The sequence below is a fragment of the Mastigoproctus giganteus genome, chromosome 1 (genome assembly GCF_048544385.1).
Source record: "Mastigoproctus giganteus isolate SK-2022 chromosome 1, ASM4854438v1, whole genome shotgun sequence".
Classification (NCBI taxonomy): domain Eukaryota; kingdom Metazoa; phylum Arthropoda; class Arachnida; order Uropygi; family Thelyphonidae; genus Mastigoproctus; species Mastigoproctus giganteus.
In genome coordinates this window covers 37364180-37383493 of record NC_143575.1, presented here as the reverse complement: position 1 = coordinate 37383493, position 19314 = coordinate 37364180, and the positions used below count along the sequence as shown (strand labels likewise).

The 19314-nt window shown below is 36.7% G+C and overlaps 1 protein-coding gene across 2 annotated transcripts in view; it reads right to left on the bottom strand.

Moving 5' to 3' along the window:
- Positions 1–235: 235 nt before the first annotated feature.
- LOC150090710 (leucine-rich repeat flightless-interacting protein 2-like) overlaps positions 236–19314 on the bottom strand; it is a 195059-nt gene continuing 175980 nt past the window's right edge. For both annotated transcript variants that reach the window (XM_090379575.1, XM_090379566.1), the window contains exons 12-13: positions 9996–10100; positions 236–782 (exon numbers count right to left, since the gene is read on the bottom strand). In XM_090379575.1, the coding sequence (XP_090235701.1) occupies positions 675–782; positions 9996–10100 (213 nt within the window). In that variant the 3' untranslated portion in view covers positions 236–674. The remainder of the gene's footprint in view (positions 783–9995; positions 10101–19314) is intronic.

The window sequence follows — 19314 nt, the reverse complement described above, 5'->3', positions numbered from 1 at the left end:
TCTTACAAGCTTTTCTCTAGTATACAATGAAGAAAATATGTAACTACCCAACTTTTTTTTGTAATAACTAAAATAAAATAATGAAGAAAAATAAAATACCTTCAAATAGTAACAGTAACAACCAAGCAATTACAACACTCAAAGGTAAAGTATGACAGCCTAGTGAATGGATTAAATGAATGTTTTTTAAAAATAAATTCAGGTGGCTAAATATGTATGCTAAAGATATAGCATACTTATTTTTACTATTTCTCCAGTATTACTATAATAGTGTAGATTTTCACCAGTATTTTTAAATATTCATCCTTTGTTACAAAGGATTCCAAATATTCCACATGCATGTTTTCCCTCAACTTTAAATCAAATGTTCTGAGACTTTCAAAGCAGTGCCTTCTAATATTTGCATTATATACATTTTATAGCAGTTTTTTTACCCAATCATATGTGCATGTAGATTCACATACCTTCACATCTTTCTGCCTAAAGCTCACTTTATATTCACCAGATTCTTTTAAGTTTCTGGGAAGAACTATGGCCTATGTATTGATAGCCTCCAAATGGTCTGTCACAAGTGGATTTTTTCCCCACCCGTTCACCAATACTTTTGTTATAACAGTCGTATACTACATGTACCTGAACCTATAACTTTTTACAAAACCTGAGGGACTTAAGATTTAACTCTTGATTAAAGCATTTCTTGCAGATTTCAATTTATCTATTCTTTTCTGAAGATGAGCATTGGCTGTTTCTAGTTCCTCAATTCTTGACTGTGCTTCTCTCAACTAAAACAGAAATAAGATATTTTTAGGCTGATTGGCAACAATAGCAAGAATAATCATTGTGGGTTTAGGGATACAGATTTTTACACAGAACATTTGTGGCATTTATGTGTTTTAAAACAGTAGTCATAGCTGGGACCCATAGTGCTAATGGGTGACCAACACCACCACAAGTTGGCTAATTAACATTAAAAAAACTTCAAACAATTAGGATAGCAAAAAACACACACACATAAAATACTATTTAAGAATACAGGATGACAACTTTCCACACTTAGTCTATATCAACTGAAGGTATTGACTGGTCACCTGTCTTCTGGCAGGATGGCATACCACTGAAACACCTACAAAGGTAGTGACATTCATTTTATATGAACAGCAGATACTTCTCTTTTCAGATGTGGTGTTTATTAGAAAGCTGCACAACGCAGAAACAATTAACTGAAAAGGCAAGATAAGCTCCAATTTGAGAAAACTAAGTCCACTAGAAAACTTCTTTTCAATTTTCTTCATTTGGCTGAGGCCAGGAATGCTAAGAGAATGCTACTGTTCTAGGATACAGAGTATTTCAATTAAAAAGTACTGAGGTCTGTCTCGCTTACTTTTACATTTTGGCTATTTGCTGTTAGGAACTTGTTTTCAAATCTGGGCTGAAATTTTCGAATTTAATGTTAAAATTGGACTAAGTACTACTACTTACATTTTGCGATTTCAAAATTAAAGTTTTGCATAATCAAATGCATTTTTTTTTAAATGGGAAAGTTGTTCTGCACCCTTGGTTTAGCCTAGTAATGTCATCGGTGTAGTCCTGAAATGAACATAAACTGCTTTTATATAAAAATAATAATAAAATAATGATAATAATACAATGGTTTTACCATGAGGAGATGGGAACAACTGCAATCATATAGTTGGTATAGCTAAACATGTCCATACAATTGTTTGTTTCTTTGTTTTTTTCTTCAAATAAAATTGACTTACATTTGGCTCAAGAGTATATTGATAATGTTTGTAGACTAAACCAATGATGGGGATCAACTTTCCCATTGAGAAAAAAAAAAAAACAGCTAATTAGGCAAATTTTAAATTCAGATATTGTAAAATCTATATGGTAACACCTAGTCCAATTTTAACAACAAACTCAAAAATTTTAACCTAAATATGGCAAAAAATAATCTAAATATAAAAATATGCAAGAGAGAGACCCCCATAGTGCCTTTAAATTGAAACACTGTGTGTGTGAGTGAGTGAGTGAGTGAGTGAGAGTGAGTGAGTGAGTGAGTGAGTGAGTGAGTGAGTGAGTGAGTGAGTGAGTGAGTGAGTGAGAGAGTGAGTGAGTGAGTGAGTGAGTGAAAAGGTTACCAACAATATGCTGGAATGATTAAAATACAAATTGAACTTCACTAATTTGGTAATAAAGTTCCTAATATACTCCTTAAAAGCTGTTTTCAGATAGGAGGAAAACTAAAGCCATAACTCTATATGATGAGAAAGGAATATTTATTCCAGTGATGCGCTGTCTTTTCTTATTTGCAAATTGTGACCATATGTTTATGTATAGTATATTTACTTTGAATGAGTAAAATATTATGTTAATAACATTTATGCCACACATGGATTGTGCACCTATGATACTGTAACCCTCTTTCTAAGGTAACCTAAAACTGCTACAGTCAAACCTCCAAAATCTGGTAATCCATTATCTGGCACCAGCCATCTTCCAGTTATGCTTAGGAAAATGGGTGAATTCAGTAAAGTACCTGAGAATCAGAAACTTTAGTTCTTGTACTGGACATTCACCGAAGCAACATTACAGCTAAATGTGTAGGGTAAAAATTTTACCTCAGAGAAATTTGTTAGAACATGGAATTGTCTAATTGCTATTTGTGAACAAGAATAAATGAATCATCAGTAATAAGTGATGGATTACTCAGATTCAAGAGTCACAGATAAAGCATTAGGCTGAAATAACAATTCACTGAACAAGCAGTACTATATAAAATCAATTACAGTACAGAAGTGTAATATTTCATAAATGAAATATTTTTTACTGCATTTATGAAATAGACTTATTAGAAATTATCCTTTTAGATTTTGGGTGGTCTTATTACATTCAATAAAAAATACTGAATGTGACTACCCAAAATCTAAAATCCCTCTAATAAAAACACTAATAAATCTAGCAAGGATGTCTCAAGGCTGCTGGATTTTGAGGGGGTTTGTATGGTAGTACACAACAACCCAGTTATGTCAAACCAATTCTGCATTAATTACAAAATTAGTAAACCACACTTCTTTTGAAATGTATTCAACACTTATAAAAGTAGCAGTATTCTCCTAGGTTCCCTTTTGATATCTTTTTCCCTCTTAACACACATGCGTGCTCACTCTCTCTCAGCTGGTCCAATCATTAAAATTTGTGATACACATATGCCACAGTCTAATAGCAGCAAAAGAGTAAAATGTTCATTATAACATTTGGTGGGTATCAATTACTAAACATGAACACATACAAACATGGTTAAGTTTCCATACAATTTTGTCACATTACAATTCTAAGAAATTCTTTACAATGGTGTGAAATAATTTATTACATTTAATCATGGCATCTACTTTATTAAATGATAAATTGTGAATTATCTGAATGAATATTGCATAACCAAACTGAAAAGGCAAGCAACATTGATTTAATTACAATGATAATTCCAATATTGGAAATGAACACAACACTTAAAAACTCCTTTTCACATAGAAAAGGTAATGTCTGGTTGGTCATATATGTATATTACTGACATCTTAGTTATACAGGCATATTTTTTGTTAAATGTGTTTACAGTAGATTGCAGACTATGCTGCTCAAAACATTCTACGTTGATATTGTAAAAGAATAAGAGAAATTTACCTCAATATGATGATTGGCATTAACAGTCAGTGGATTTTTGGCTACTGTAAAGGGATAAGTATTTTGATACTTTTACCGTATTCTTTGTTAATTAACATATTACATTGTGTTTTTCAAAGATATTAAACAGGTTTAGTAGTGTTTGTTAGCTTCTTATTTTGAATTTAACTAGTGATTTTTGGAAGTTACGACTCCCGGTGTTGGCGCTAATATTGTTGAACTAGCTGCAAAATTGTAATCGATAAGAAATAGTGCAATGTATATATCTTGGACTGATAGTGTAAGCTATAATGTAAAACTAGATAACACAATAAGAAGCACTGTATTAGAAATCTGTTAGCTTATTATAGCATTATCAATTAATCAAAAATATTTATTAATCTTATTAAATTCCATTGTAAATTAAACTGTATTTAAACAGAAATCATGACCCAGACTAGAGTTGCGAAGCAAAGATCACAGACTAGCGAGAGTGCTGTGACTCGGAAGGGAGAAACAAAGGGAGTGATTCTCCAACACTTCACAGTCTCAAAAAATGTGCGAAATGTTTACTGAACTTTCTAAAATGGGACATGATCAAGCCAAGGAGGATGTCTTTGTGTGTGTGTGTGTGTGCTAGATGCCTATAGTGTCAAGAAATTTAAAGGGTAAGTGCCTTCGAAGAAATTAATATGAGGGCCAATCAAGCTCTCAGCTGCCCAGATCAATGGCAGAGCCGACTCCTGTGCATCAAGCAACAGAGGCAATCTCCAAGGCAGAATGCACTGATCCCAAAAGAACTAGTTATTGTTGGTGACACTATTATCAGGGAGACGGGAAATATACTAGGCAAGAAGGATAGGTGGAACAAGACCAGGGTATGTCTGCCAGGGGCAAAAGTTGATGATGTAGAGCAGATATCATCTTTTAAGGGCACAAAAGGTGATATTGTTGTACACATTAGAACTAATGACATTAAGAGTAAGAGATCTGCAGATTTCCTCAACAAGTACAGGTCAATTTTGAAAGAAAGTCGCGAGTTAGGGTTGAATGTGAAAGTGTCTGCAATTCTGCCCAAACACGATAGGAAGGAGTATATGATGAGAGCTTTATCGATCAATTCGGCCCTGGAGAGATTGTGCAGGGCTCAAGGAGTAGAATTTTTTTCAGGATGGTCTGTGTTTGTTGATGGGAGAGACTACTTCTACAGGGAAGGGGTACACTTAAATAGAAAGGGTGCAAGAATATTTGCTGATGCTATTGAGGCAGTGTTGGGGGGGTCGGAAAACTGCTAGCTTGGGAGATACACAGACTAAAAGTTTAACAGTGGCTGCAGGGAGAGGCAAAAGTGATTCATGCACTACTTCTACTGGAATGGGCAGCAGCACGGAAAGCAAGGCAATGGAGATTTCCAGGACTGTTGGGAGTCAGAGTGGAACAAATAAATACATGGGCTGTGTTAGAGTAACTAAGAGTAGAAACAGGTGCATGTATACTTGCATGTACACCAATGCTAGGAATACAGTTAATAAATTTGATGAGCTTGAAGTGCTAGTCAAGATATCAAAGGCAGATATTGTTGGGATATCAGACGTGGTTTTGGTTTTTTTTTTTTTTTTTTTTTTAGGAGCATTAGCAACTAAGGCCATATTGCTCCGTGAACATGCGGTGGTCATTCCTGACCTTTCCGCATCCTCCGTATTTGGTGGTGACGGGCTCGAACCCCGGTCTAATCAAGAAGCGTGTGCTACTCACTGCTGCTCCTTCCCACCTGGCTACGGAGGCGCCTATCAGACGTGGTATCACACAGATATAAGCAGTGCAGAATTGGAATTTGGGGAGTACAATGTGTACAGAAAGGATACACAGGACAGGAAGGGAGGAGGGATGATGCTGTTAGTTAAGAAACAGAAAATCTAAGGAAGCGCATCGAACTGATGTTGGTGGACAATGCAATGTTGAGTCTGTTTGGTGTGACATAAGCACTGGGAAAGAAAAAAATGAGTAGGTGTGTGTGTGTTATAGACCTAATGAATCTGATGAGTATAATGAACAATTGTGCAGGCATAGAAATAGAGTGGGTCAGTAAATCAGAATATCTTATAATGGGGGATTTTAACTTTCTAGATATTGACTGGAACTTATGGGTAGGTCAATCACACACTAGCAAGACTTTTGTGGATTTATTGGATGACTGTTTTCTACAGAAACACGTTCGAGAGGCAACCAGAGGGAGTAATACTCTTGATCTGATTATTCATGCATTAAGAATTTGCAGATAAAGGAATCACTGGGTGACAGTGATCACAATGTACTGATATGGGAATTACTTAAAGATGTAACTACCATCAAGGCTAAAGGCAAGAGCTTTTGCTTTCGTAAAGGTGGCTACAGAATTCTCGAACAGTTTTAAAATTCTGTTCAGTGGGATCAACTTATGATGTTACCAATGTTGAATTCCAAATGGGAAGACTTCAGGGACTTAATCTTTGAGGCTACTAGGCTTTTCATTCCAACTAAGAAATACTGTTCAAGGTTCAGGCCTAAATGTATGTCAGATGAATCAATGAGGATCGTGGCAGAGAAGAAAAATATATGGGATACATATAAATTATCAGGTGATACAGAAGCCTATGACAGATATAAACAAGTCTGTAATCAAGCCACAAAGGATGTTATGCAGACAAAGGCAGATTACGAGAAATCTTTGGCAAAGGATGCAAAGAAAAACAGCAAAAAGTTCTTTCTTTATGTAAACTCTAGAAGGAAAGGGATGAATCAGATTGGACCACTTAACATAGATGGGTTGACTATTGATGATCATGCTCAATTAGCTGATAAACTGAATGAGTATTTTGCATCTACATTCACACATGAGGAGTTATTCAATAAGGGGGAATGCCAGAAGTTTATCAAACTCTAACAGGGAGCTAAGTGATTTTGTAATAACTGAGAGCAAAGTGGAGGAGAAATTGTTGAAGTTAAACATAAGGAAGGCACCTAGGGTGGATGGGATCTATCTAATTATATTAAAGGAGGCAGCAAAGGAAGTACGCAAACCCTTAGCCATAATTATGAGAGCTTCCTTGGACTCAGGGGAGGTCCCCATGGACTGGAGGTGTGCAAATGTATCACCAATTCACAAAGGAGATTCAAAAGGTGACACAAGTAACTATAGACCTGTTAGTTTAACTTGTGTTCCGTGGAAAATAACGAAGTCACTGGTTAAAGAAGAATTGCAGGATCATTTAGACAAGACTGCAGTAGTAGTTAACACACGGCATGGGTTTGTTAAAGGGAGGTCTTGTCTGACCAATTTGATTGGATACTATGATGTGGTCACAAAGGAACTGAACATCAAAAATAATTTTGATATCATATACTTTGATACTGTTGCACATGGAAGACTGCTGTACAAATTGAAGAGGTATGGTATTAAGGGTAAGTTGCTACAATGGATAAAGAGGTGATTGAGTGGGAGACAACAGAGATTGGTAATCAATGGACACTGCTCTTCATGGACAAGTGTTATTAGTGAAGTTCTCCAGGGTTCGGTGCTGGGCCCATTGTTGTTTTGTGTATTCATCAATGACATCGATGAAGGTATATCAGGATTAATGTCCACGTTTGCAGATGATACAAAGGTTGGCAGGGCTGTTAACGACATTAAAGACAGTATGCTACTCCAACTAGATCTAGACAAGTTGGACAAATAGGCTGAGAAGTGGCAACTGAAGTTTAACATTGACAAATGCAAAGTACTGCATATGGGTAGCAATAACCCTAGAGAAACATACCAACTGTGTGGTACTACTCTCAGGGAAGTGGAAAGTAAGAAAGACATGGGGGTAATTGTGCAGTGAAATATGAAATTTGTTGAGCAGTGCAGACGGGCTGCCAGGGCAGGTCACGGAGTCTTGTCAATGACATATACGAATTTTGCTAGCAGGTACAGGGAGGTGATTATCCTGTCAAGGCAATGGTCAGGTCCCACCTAGAGTACTGTGTTCAGGTCTGGAGGCCTCATTTTAGGAAGGATGTAGAGTTGCTAGAACGAGTACAAAGAAGGGCAACAAGATTGGTGAGGGGAACAAAGGGGGTGCTCTTACCAAGAAAGGCTTAAGTTCTGCAAATTGCAGCACATGGAGAGTAGGCACCTGCAAGGTGATCTGATTGAGGTGAATAAGGCCTTGAATGGGTTGAGCAAGCTGAATGTTGATGGGATTCTTCCTCTTTCTCAGATTAAGAACCTGAGGGGGCATAGATTCAAATTGAGGAAAGACAGTTGTAGAATAGATGTGTGGAAATTTGCCTTTAGCCAGCAGGTGGTTGATTGGTGGAACAGACTTGCATCTTTTGTTGTGGAAGTTGATAGCCTAAATAAATTTAAGGCTGAGCTGGACAGGCATTTGGAACGAATGGAGGGGTGAAATGGGAGGGATTTTTTTTTGGCTAATGCTGCATAAGCTTGCTTTCTTGCATCATATGCCTCTACTAATACTACGTAGAACACTTTCGTATGATACTCTCCAGAAATTAAAACAAATAAAAGATTAACGCAAAAAGATGACAGTAAAAAATCAATTGAAAATAATTCAAAACACAATTAAAAAATTAAATAAAATTAATTATTATAACTGGCTATCTTGAAACTAGTCTGCAATAGATCAACACTTCATTATGTGCCATTTTCAAAGAAGCAGTAAGCAGACTCCATTAATTTTACTCAGAACTTCTTGTTTATTTCTAAATCATGGGTGATGTAACATTCCTAACAATTGATAGGTACTAGTCATCTATGTTTTATTACTAAATCACAGAGCAAGCCAAGTGTGATTTTGTAATAAAATATATAATTATTTTGTCTCTGAACTTCATACATCAAAATACAGCTTACAAAATTACTTTTAGCTTGTGCATGTGAATTTCTTAGTACTAGGTGAGTCACTAGTGGTTTGTCATATCTCAGGGTGAATGCTTTCCATCACTGGTATGCCCAAAACTATTTACCAGGTACATTCATCGTAAATAAAAATTATTTACAATAGTATACCCAAAATTAAATGTTTCTCGTAATGAAAAACCATTTTCAGACAATCTGGTCTCAGCTTGGGTTCTTAAATCTAATCCCCCAAACTTCCTATGCACCTTCTGCTAAAGAATTTTCAATGCAGAGATGATAGAAACTGAGCTAAGCTTCTCAAGACTTGATAGTCATAATTAATTACAAATCAAAGTCCATATTTTTCATTTCACAATTTTCAGGTGATAGTTTGAGTTTGTTGAATCAAGACCAAATTCATCTAAAACTGGAGTATGTATATTTTTATCATTATATATTAGCATATTACTAGTCTGAATGAAGGATTATTATTATTATTAGTAGTAGTAGTATATAGTATTATCTTATTTTAATTCCTAAAAATTATCTTTTATGGTGCCCAATTATTATCAATTAAAAGTCATTAATTCAGAAGCAAGAAGCATTTCTCCTTCAGATATCTTTCCACTACTGCTAAGTTAAAGGGAATACTTTAATTGATTAAAGACTACAACTTTTTATTTTCCCCAAGGTACTGCTAAAATCAACATTCAGTTTGAAACATTTAAAAATATGAATTTTAGCACTCAGAGAGCTGCACTTTCCTTTGCTCTCCATTTAAAAAAGATGGCACCAAATCATTAATAAATAGAATGAAAGGAATGAAATAAAATTTCACAGTGAGACTCCAAGTCAAGCAGTTTAAAATGTACTGTCTAACATATTTAAACTACTTGACTTGTCTTTTGGCATCTTGCTTTGACATTTTATTGTATTCCTTTCATTCCAATATAATAATTGGGTGCCTGTTCATTTTTAAATTGAGAGTAAAAGTTGTGGTAGTTTGTTGAGCACTAAAATTCATATTTCAAAAATTTTAAACTGTGTCGATTTTAGAATTACTTCAGGAAAAAATAAAGAGATAAGCCTTTCATTATTCAAAATATTATCAAATCTAAAGTGTACTGATCTTGTAACAGGTCTCTGAAACAGGCAACTGAAGGGAATGTATTCAATCATTAGCATAAATTTTTAATAATACTGCATGCAGAAATAGGAAAATATTTTCCTATTTAATTCACAATTAAAAGTTTGAGTTTCTGATTTTGTTATACTGGAATAACAAAAGTATGCCTAAAGTTTAGTTACTATTATAGGACTGAAGATCTCTGTAAAACATGCCATTGAAAGTCATGTTCTACACAACCTTTGATAAATAAATGCATATTGCATCTCATAACCAAAGGGCACATAGGCAGCAACATTAAAACATGAAATATTTAAAAATACTTACTTCTCTCTGAAGTTTTCTTTTTTCAGCTTTCAGTTCATCTTCTAGTTTCTCAGCATTATCTGCTGCTGTTTTATACCTTGTCACCTGACTTTCTAATCTTGACACCTGTAGAAATGAGCTTTGTTACTAAATTTTGTTCTTTTATTCTATTTTACTTTATTGGAATAAAAAATGAACATCTCAAGTAATGATAATTTGGCTCCACAACATTCCAGATGGCAGATAATAGCACAGCAGAACTAGTAGAATAGCAGACAAAAAAAAATTAAATAAATTAAAATAAACTATTCAACACAGAAAGTTGGATTGTTATTCACAAACTGAACACAAAATTTACTATGGTTACAAGTTTCAAATATATACTGCAATACTGTGTCCAAGGAGGAGTTAAAATTAGAGGTCAAAATTAGTTTGAAGGATTTACCTGTTAACATGATCTGGCCATGACCATGGAGTCTCTTATGGATTTTTCGATCGAATATGAAGTATTTAATAATTGTGTTGTACTGCTATTAAAATTAATTAAATTAAATTATAATGTCCGTATAAATTATTAAGATTATTACGATAATGATAATTATTAATGTTTGTTGATTAACTGCTTATTAAATTTAAGTTAAGGCTTTAAAATAAAATTTTAAATCTTGATTAGGACTCCCTTGATTTTCTTTTCTTTATTAAGAGGTTTGGGATATTCTTTTTCAGAGCACTTCTGGATATCTACATGGAATAGATTGCAGTAAACATCGTGGAAGTTAACTCCTTGCTTCTTGATGACTGCTGAAACATTTTATGAAATATGCCTCTAGAAGGTTTTTCTGGAGTTGGATGAATCTGTTGTTAGAACTGTGGTGTTGGAGAAATCTCATGTGGGATTTCTCTGACAAGCACAAAAGAGTATGTGCAGCTGTTTTGGACTTTTTGATTCTGTCAGGTTGAGTGTCTTGCTTATGTTCTCGTATCTTTTTGTTGAGTCTTCTATATGTTTTTCCAATGTAGGTTGAGTGGCATGAGCATTGGATAAGGTACACAGGACTTCTAGGGTTAGATAGTTGATGTTGGCCCCTGGTTAGTTTTTGTTTCAGAGATTGGGTTCCTGCATAGAATGCTGCTAACTCCTGGGATGTGTGGAATAACGAGGTTGGTCTTAGGTTTGCTTCTCTCTTCTGTGGAGGTCTGGAAACGTTTAGAGGTCTGTTGATGAAGCTGTCTGTTAATGCTGGAGGATATTGGTTCTTTAAAGCTACTGCCTTTTAGTTGAGATTTCCTGTTCCAGTAATTCCGGTTGGCTGCAAACGTTCAAGGATCTGTTAACATATGTTCTGATGATGATGGCTATTTTGGTGGAGAAATGATTTGGGGACTTGTAGTTTAGGATGCATCCTGTGTCTGTGGGTTTCCTATATGCTGTCATCTGTAGGTTGTTAGGGTTTCCTGAGATGAGGATGTCCAGGAATGGGAGTTGTCCGTTTTTCTTCTGTTTCTAAATTAAATTTGATTCTGTGCTGTTGTGGTTTTGGTGGAAGTTGGTTTTTTCCTTGATTCCAAATGAGGATGCCATCTGCACATCTGACCCAGAGCTTTGGATTGCTGAGTTGTTGATTTAGAAAATTTTCTTCCAAGTAGCCTATACACATTTCTGCCAGGAGGGGAGATAGGGTGTTGCTCATACTGAGGGCTGTGATCTGGATGTAGAAGGATCCATTATAGATGAAGTAGGATTACCTGAGAAATGGTTGATTAGATCTAAGATGTCTGATGATGTTAGGTGCTTGGTGAATGCAATGTTTATGTTCCTGTCTGGATTATCATATATGCTAGATTTGGTATTTTGCAGTAGGATCGTGGTATACATAGATCTGACATCAAAGAATACAAGGAAGTCTTCAAGTTCCATGGTTAGTCGTTGGAGTCTTTAGATGGCCTCTTCAGAGTTGTTTGTTTGTTTGTTTGTTATTTGGTTTTTAGGATCATTAGCAACTAAGGCCATATTGCTCCGGGGATATGCAGTGGTAATTCCCTGGTCTTTCCGCATCCTCCATATTTGGTGGCATGGGCCTTCAGAGTTGCTTCTGGGTAGTATGTTCTTGAAGAGCTTTGTTAATCACATAGAAATTTGTTCCCTAGGTGAAATCTTCTGTTAATAATGGGACTGATGAGGAATTCTGGTTTGTGGACTTTGTTGTTGTTGTTGCTCTGGAGGTTTAATGGCACATCAGCTGCTAAGGCTATAATGTGCCTATTCATTTATTATATTAAGACATGAGTTTTCCCTAAATCAAAAGAAAATCTGAAATCAGAAATAATTGAAAAGCCCAGTTTGCCTGAGAAAGTCAAAAAATTCAGAAATATTTGCCTTATCACCAATGAGATTTTCAAGAGTTATTGGTTTATGAAGTTTAACCAGTGAGATCAAGGATGAAGTTCTGGCTTGTTTATAATAGGGGCAGCCAATAAGAATATGTTTTACAGTCAAATTATTAGAACAATGTGTACATTGTGGTGGATCATCTCCTGTGAGTAAATGAAGGTGGGTCAGATGGGTATGTCCTATTCTTGCCCTTGAAAGGACTACTTCTTCTCGTCTCGATGTACGGATACTGGAGCGCCAAATTTTCGGATCATGTTTAAACTGAAAGAGTTTATTATTAGTCTGAGAGTGCCACAGTGCTGTCCATTGTGATAGATAGGCAAGCAGCATGAATGGTTAGTGCATAATCTGATGCTGGAACAGGGATATTGGTTAAATCAAAGGTAGTTGGATTTTTTGCAGCTTTATCGGCCAGTTCATTGCCTAAAATACCGGAATGGGCTGGAATCCAGCAAAAAGTGACCAGTTGGTTTCGTTCTTTAATTTGCAGTAATAAGCTTCTGATTTCATCTAGAACAGGGTGAACTTTATCTGAAGAATTACATAACAACGTGATTGAGCTGAGTGAATCAGTGTAAATAACTGATTTTAAGGAACTGTCAGAGCAGAGGTTTTCTAAAGCCAGTTTAACTGCATATAATTCAGCAGAAAATATACTAAAATCTGATGGAAGGGAAACTGATACAGTTGTATTCGGAAACACTGCAGCTGCTCCAACATATGAATTAGATTTAGAGCCATCTGTATAGATTGGGGAGAAATCAGAATATCTTTGAGTGTGAATTGCATGAATTTGTTTGACATTTGATGCTTGCAAAGTATTCTTTCTCCATTGACAGAGGTAAGTGTCACAGGTTGGAAGAGGAGGAGGAGTCCATGGTGGCTGAGTACATGTGGCTACTTGTTGTACGGAATGGACGGAAATATTTCAAACTTGCTCCAATTCAAGAAGGCGAAGACCAGCTGGCTTTACTATGCTATGTTTGTTTCTGTATAGGATTTCTAACGGTGGGTTGAAAAGGTATGACTGAACGGGATGAGAGGCACAACTTTGTATCTTGACAGCATATTTGAGTAACAGTGTTTTCCTGCGTAAAGTTAGTGGGGGCTCGTGAGTATCAATGTAGAGACTATGTGCTGGCGACGTTCTGAATGCTCCAATTGCAATTCTCAAAGCACTGTGCTGAATTGGATCAAGCCAGCGTAATACACTCTTTCTGGCAGAATCATAGATTGGAGCACCATAATCGAGACGGGATCTGATTAATGCCCTGTATAAACGAAGAAGGCAGGTACGATCTGCACCCCACCTTTGGGCAGATAAAGCTCTGAGTATGTTTAACTTTTTTAGACATGAAGTCCGTACATTTTTAATATGATCTAGGAAATTTAACTTGTTGTCAAGGATTAATCCAAGAAATCTGATGTTACTGGTAACCGGGACAAAGATGTTAGAAATTTGAAGTTCAGGATCTGGATGAGGTTTGCGTTGTCTACAGAAGTGGATGGCAACTGTTTTCTGCTGCGAGAGCCGACAGCCGTTCAGGCTCGCCCATTGTTGAATTTTATTAAGTGATATCTGAAGCTGTCTTTCAATAGACCTGATGTTTTGAGAATGAAAGGAGATGGAAAAGTCATCTGCATAAAGGTAAGTCTCAACTGTATTTGGAAGCTGCTTAGTGATAGAATCTATTCTCAGAGCAAAAAGAGTGGCACTCAGTACTGATCCCTGTGGAACACCTTCTTCCTGGATGAAAGTTGTGAAAAGGGCATGTTGGTATCGAACTTGAAATGATCTAGTATGTAAGAAGTTCTGCACAAATATAAGAAGATTGCCTCGTAGTCCGAGAAGGTAAAGATCACTAAGTATACCATACCGCCAGGTGGTATCAAAAGCCTTCTCTATGTCTATTGAAACCATTACTAGATGTTCATGTTTGACAAAAGCATTACGGATGGCAAATTCAGCCTTGACCATAAGATCTAGGCATGACCTGTTTTGACGAAAGCCATATTGACTATGGCTCATTAGCTGTTCCGACTCTATGATCCAGACGAGTCTTCTGTGGATAATTTTCTCAAGAATCTTGCTGAGGCAGCTTGAGAGAGATATGGGTCTATAGCTATTGGGGTTGGATGGATCTTTTCCAGGTTTCAGGAATGCCAAAACTGTAGAGTGATGCCAAGAAGTTGGAAAAACATTTTCTAAAAATATGCGATTGTAAAAGACCAGGAAGCAACGCAAAACTTGGTCATCAAGATGTTGTAGCATGACATAATAAATCCCATCTGGCCCGGCAGCACCATTGCGGGCGGTTTTAATGACATGTAAAAGTTCAGAATATTGCAGAGGTTTGTTATATGGGAAAAGACGAGCAGTTTGAAAATGAATAGGATGCTTTTCTTCAGTGTTTTTAATTCTTTGGAATGAGGTAGGATAGGCTGTTGTTGCTGAGATTTCGGCAAAAGTATTGCCCAAAGCATTAGCTATATCTGCTGGATTAGAGAGATCTTTCCCATTCCAAGAGAGGATTGGAGAAGGTATGGTAGGAAACTTACCAGAGAGCTGTCTAATTTTTTTCCATATTATTTTGGAATCAGTATTTCTGTGAAAACTGGAGGCAAAACGGGTCCAGGATTCTTTCTTTGCTTGCTTTTGTACGAAGCATGCTTTTGCCCTTAATTTCTTATAGTTAATGAGATTGACTGTGCTTGGACATTGCCGAAACAAATTCCAGGCTTTATTTTTTGCTCTCTTTGCTGTCGTGCATTTGTCATTCCACCAGTAATTATGATACTTTCGGCCCTGGGGATTTGATAGTGGTATTGTGTTTTTAGCCACATTTAGAAGATGCGACGTGATGTAATCTGTCGCATCATCAATATGTTGGAGGCGGATTTTTTCCTCATCAAGGTCGATTGATGATTGAAATTTTGCCCAGTCTGCTCGGACAAATTTCCACTTTCTGCAGGGTTGAATTGAAGGAGTCTTTGCTATCAGAAAGTTGCATACTATTGGGAAGTGGTCACTGCCCATGGGATCATTTATTACATACCACTCTATGGTTGGGACTAGTACTGGTGAACAAATTGAGAGATCTATTGCTGAAGTGTGTCCTGCTGGGAGCTGTACGTGTGTCGGTGCACCAGTATTCAGTATACTGAAATTTAGTGCCTCTAAAAAGCTTTCAATTAGTCGGCCACGTCTATCCAATTTGGGAGAGCCCCATAATGGGTGGTGTCCGTTAAAGTCCCCTAATATACAGAAAGGTGGAGGTATCTGTATAAAGAGGTCTTCAAGATCTTTTAAAGAGTAAGTACGGTTTGGTGGTAGGTAGATTGAGATAAGTGTTATTGCACTATGGAGAGTTATGCGAACAGCAACAGCTTCTATTTCAGTTTGGAGTGGGATATGTCTAGTTGGGATCTTCGATTGCTACACCACCATGGGCAGCATTAGCGGTATTTCGATCTCTTCGATAAAGGCAATAGTTCTTTATCGAAGGAGAAATTTGTGAGGTCAGGTAAGTTTCCTGTAGACAGAAGGCAGCTGGAGAAAATCGGTTAATTAGGTATTTAATATCGTCAGTGTTGCAACGAAAACCTCTGCAATTCCATTGTAAGATACTGTGGTTCATTTAGGTTTAGTTGAGGATGATTCATCAGACTGTTTTTTGTTTGAGCACTTTTTTCGGTCTTTTTTTGGGAAGCTGGGGAGCCCAGTATCCATAGTGTCATTTGCATGAAGTTCTAGTATGGGTTCTTCAAGATCTGAGTGTACGTCTACTTCCATACTATTGGTGGATGATTCAGGTTTCTTGTTGTCTTTGGTAGTTTTTAATTTTTCTTTATCATGCGAGAGTGTCCGAGTATCAGTTGGGATGCTGATTGGAGTGTTGGTCAATTCATTGGTTTTAGTTTGATGTGTGTCTTTTCCTGAATTAGATAACGCATTTTTAGCCCAATTAGCCATAGATGTGCTAGGGGGTATTGATACATCTGTTTGTACTGCTGTTGAAATAAAGCTTCGAGTGTGAGATGCATATGAACGACTGGGCATGGTCAACATAACCTGTCTGCGTGCCTCAGGGTATGTGACTTTGTGTTCAATTTTATATTTTTGAATTTTTTTCCCTGTTTTCCACATTTCACAGGATTTTGAAAATGCTGGGTGACTTTCTTTGCAGTTGGGGCAAATGGGACTTGATGCTGAACAGTCTGCTTGTGCGTGTTCCTTGGAACCACAAATAGGACAAATAGCTTCTCCTCTGCATGCTTGTTGGGAATGTCCATATTTTTGACATTTAAAACAACGAATGGGATTAGGAATATAAGCCCGAATTTGGAAGTTTAAATAGCCAGCTTTTACTGAGGATGGCAAATCTGGGGTACTGAAGGTTAAAATGATTGACCTAGTTGGGACGAGATTTCCATCTTTTTTAGTCATTATGCGTTTGGCGTTGGTTACTTTTTGATTATTCAGTTCTTGAACTAATTCCTCTTCTGATATTGTAAGTAGGTCCCATTCGGTTATAACGCCTTTCGAGGAATTTAAGGTGTTGTGTGGAGTAACAGATACTGGCAGGCCACCGAATGTCGTCGTTTTGAGCAGCCACTCGGAATGTTTGGAGTTGGATGTTTCAATTAATAGGTCTCCGGATTGCAGTCGTTTAACCATTTTTGGTGTTCCAGCAATCGATTCCAGAAATCTTTGGATGACGAATGGTGATAATTTTCTGACAGGTTGGTTGGAGAGAGAGTGTATCACCAGAAAGTTTGGCATTTCATTGCACTGCACTTCTCTTCGGAGCCTTTTTGGTTGGTTCAGGTCTTCATCATTTGTTTTATCTAGCCTTGAGTTTGAAGGCTCTAGAGGTGGATATTCATTTTTATCCATCGTTGCTCCTTTTAGCCCTGGGGGATAACTTTTCCCCCAGATTACCGGCCCCGCCACGGGGAGGCAGGAGCAGTGCCGCTCGGAGGCCAAGCGGTTGAAGTGTTAGTTGATTAGTAGAACAAGAAATATAGGAAAAAGAAAGGTGTGTTTCCTTTCTGTGTTCTAACTAGTGGTTTTCAAGTATAGAACTAGTTTTAAAGAAAAGCTGTTGATAGAAATGTAGGAACTTAAAAGGAAATAACTTCAATCACTTTACAAGAGCTCTCTATATATCACAAGAATATCGCTTGGCCTCGAAATACGCTTGGCACCCGGGGCCTTGTGGACTTTTATATTTGCAAAGAATGAGGGAGCTTTTGTTCTACATTGTTGGGGATGAGTCTGTCACTTTGACAGACTCATTCCCAGGTCTTGGTTGATCTTTTGTTCCAGAAGATTCCAGTAGTTCTGTCATGTCCTCGTTGATGTGTTTGTAGGTTTCTTGGTCTGATGTGTTCATCAATTTTCTGGTGGTAATTCTCCAGGTTTAGGATAACTGCAGCATTGCCTTTGTCTGCTTTGCTATGTGAATAGATGTGTCTTCTTTTAGAGCCTTGATAGCTGTTGCTTCCTGTCTTGTGATGTTGAATCTCCTTTGGATCTTCTTCCAGTATTTGAATTGCTTGAGAGAGTTGATGGTGGTGAGGTTGATATAGCCAACACTGCACTTCTCTCTCAAACCCCACAGAACAACAGAAGACAACAAAACACTTTTACAACAACCAACACCACATTCAAACCTTAAATTATTAATTTAAGCAACAGAACCCTTTCAACCTCTGAACAAAACTGAGGTTTTGTTCAGAGTGGGTTGTTGGTTGTGGAATTCCATAAGAGATGTAAATTTTTCATTGATTCTTTTGATTTTGTATAAGTTTAATTTGCTGTTGACGTAATTTTGTGCTTGTGTGATTTCATTCGGTGTTAAGATATTATTAAGCGTATCTATGTAAGGTTTATAATTGTGCATGTTGTTATAAATGCTTTTCCTAAGTTCTTTTATGATCCTAATAAGGAGTTTCCGCTGCATGTTGCAGATGATTTTGTTAAAGCAGTTGTTTTTAACAGGGGCTTTTAGGATTAACTAACTAACCCACAGACACAGAATGCACCCTAAACTACAAGTCCTCAAATCATTTCTCCACCAACATAGATCATCAGAATATATGTTAACAGAGCCCTGAAAGTTTGCAGCCAACCAGAATTACTAGAACAGGAAATCTAAACTATAAAGGCAATAGCTTTAAAGAACTAATATCCTCTAGCATTAACAGACAACATCATCAACAAAACTCTAAACAATGGCTTCAGACCTCCTCAGAAGAAAGACAAACCTAAGACCAATCTCATTATTCCATACATACTGGGAGTTAGCAGCATCATAACAAAAACCCTTAACATTCTCACATTCTATGCAAGAACCACCCTTATCCAATGTCACTTATGTGTACCTTATGCAATGCTCATGCAACTCAACCCACATCAGAGAAACATACAAAAGGATTGACAAAAGGATATGAGAACATAAGCAAGACACTCAACATGGCAGAATCAAAAAGTCCAAAACAGTTGCACATGCCCTTTCCTGCAGAGGCACATTGGATTTCTCTAACACCATAGTTCTAATAACAGATTCATCCTGCTCCAGAAGAACCTTCGAAGAAGCCTACTTCATAAAATGTTTCAGCAGCTCTGCAATCAACAAGAAGCTAACTTCTACGACATTTACTACAACCTATTACATATAGATATCCTGAAGAAGAAGTTCTCAGCAAAAGAAGATCCCAAACCTCTTAATATGGAAAACAAAATCCGGGGAGTCCCAGTCAAGATTTAAAATTTAATTTTAAAGTCTTAACTTAAATATAATAAGCAATTAATCAATAAACAATAATAATTATCATTATTGTAATAATCATAACAATTTTATACAAACATTGTAATTTAATTAATTTTAATTGCAGTACAACACACTCAATTTTTAAATACTTCATATTCGATCTAATAATTCA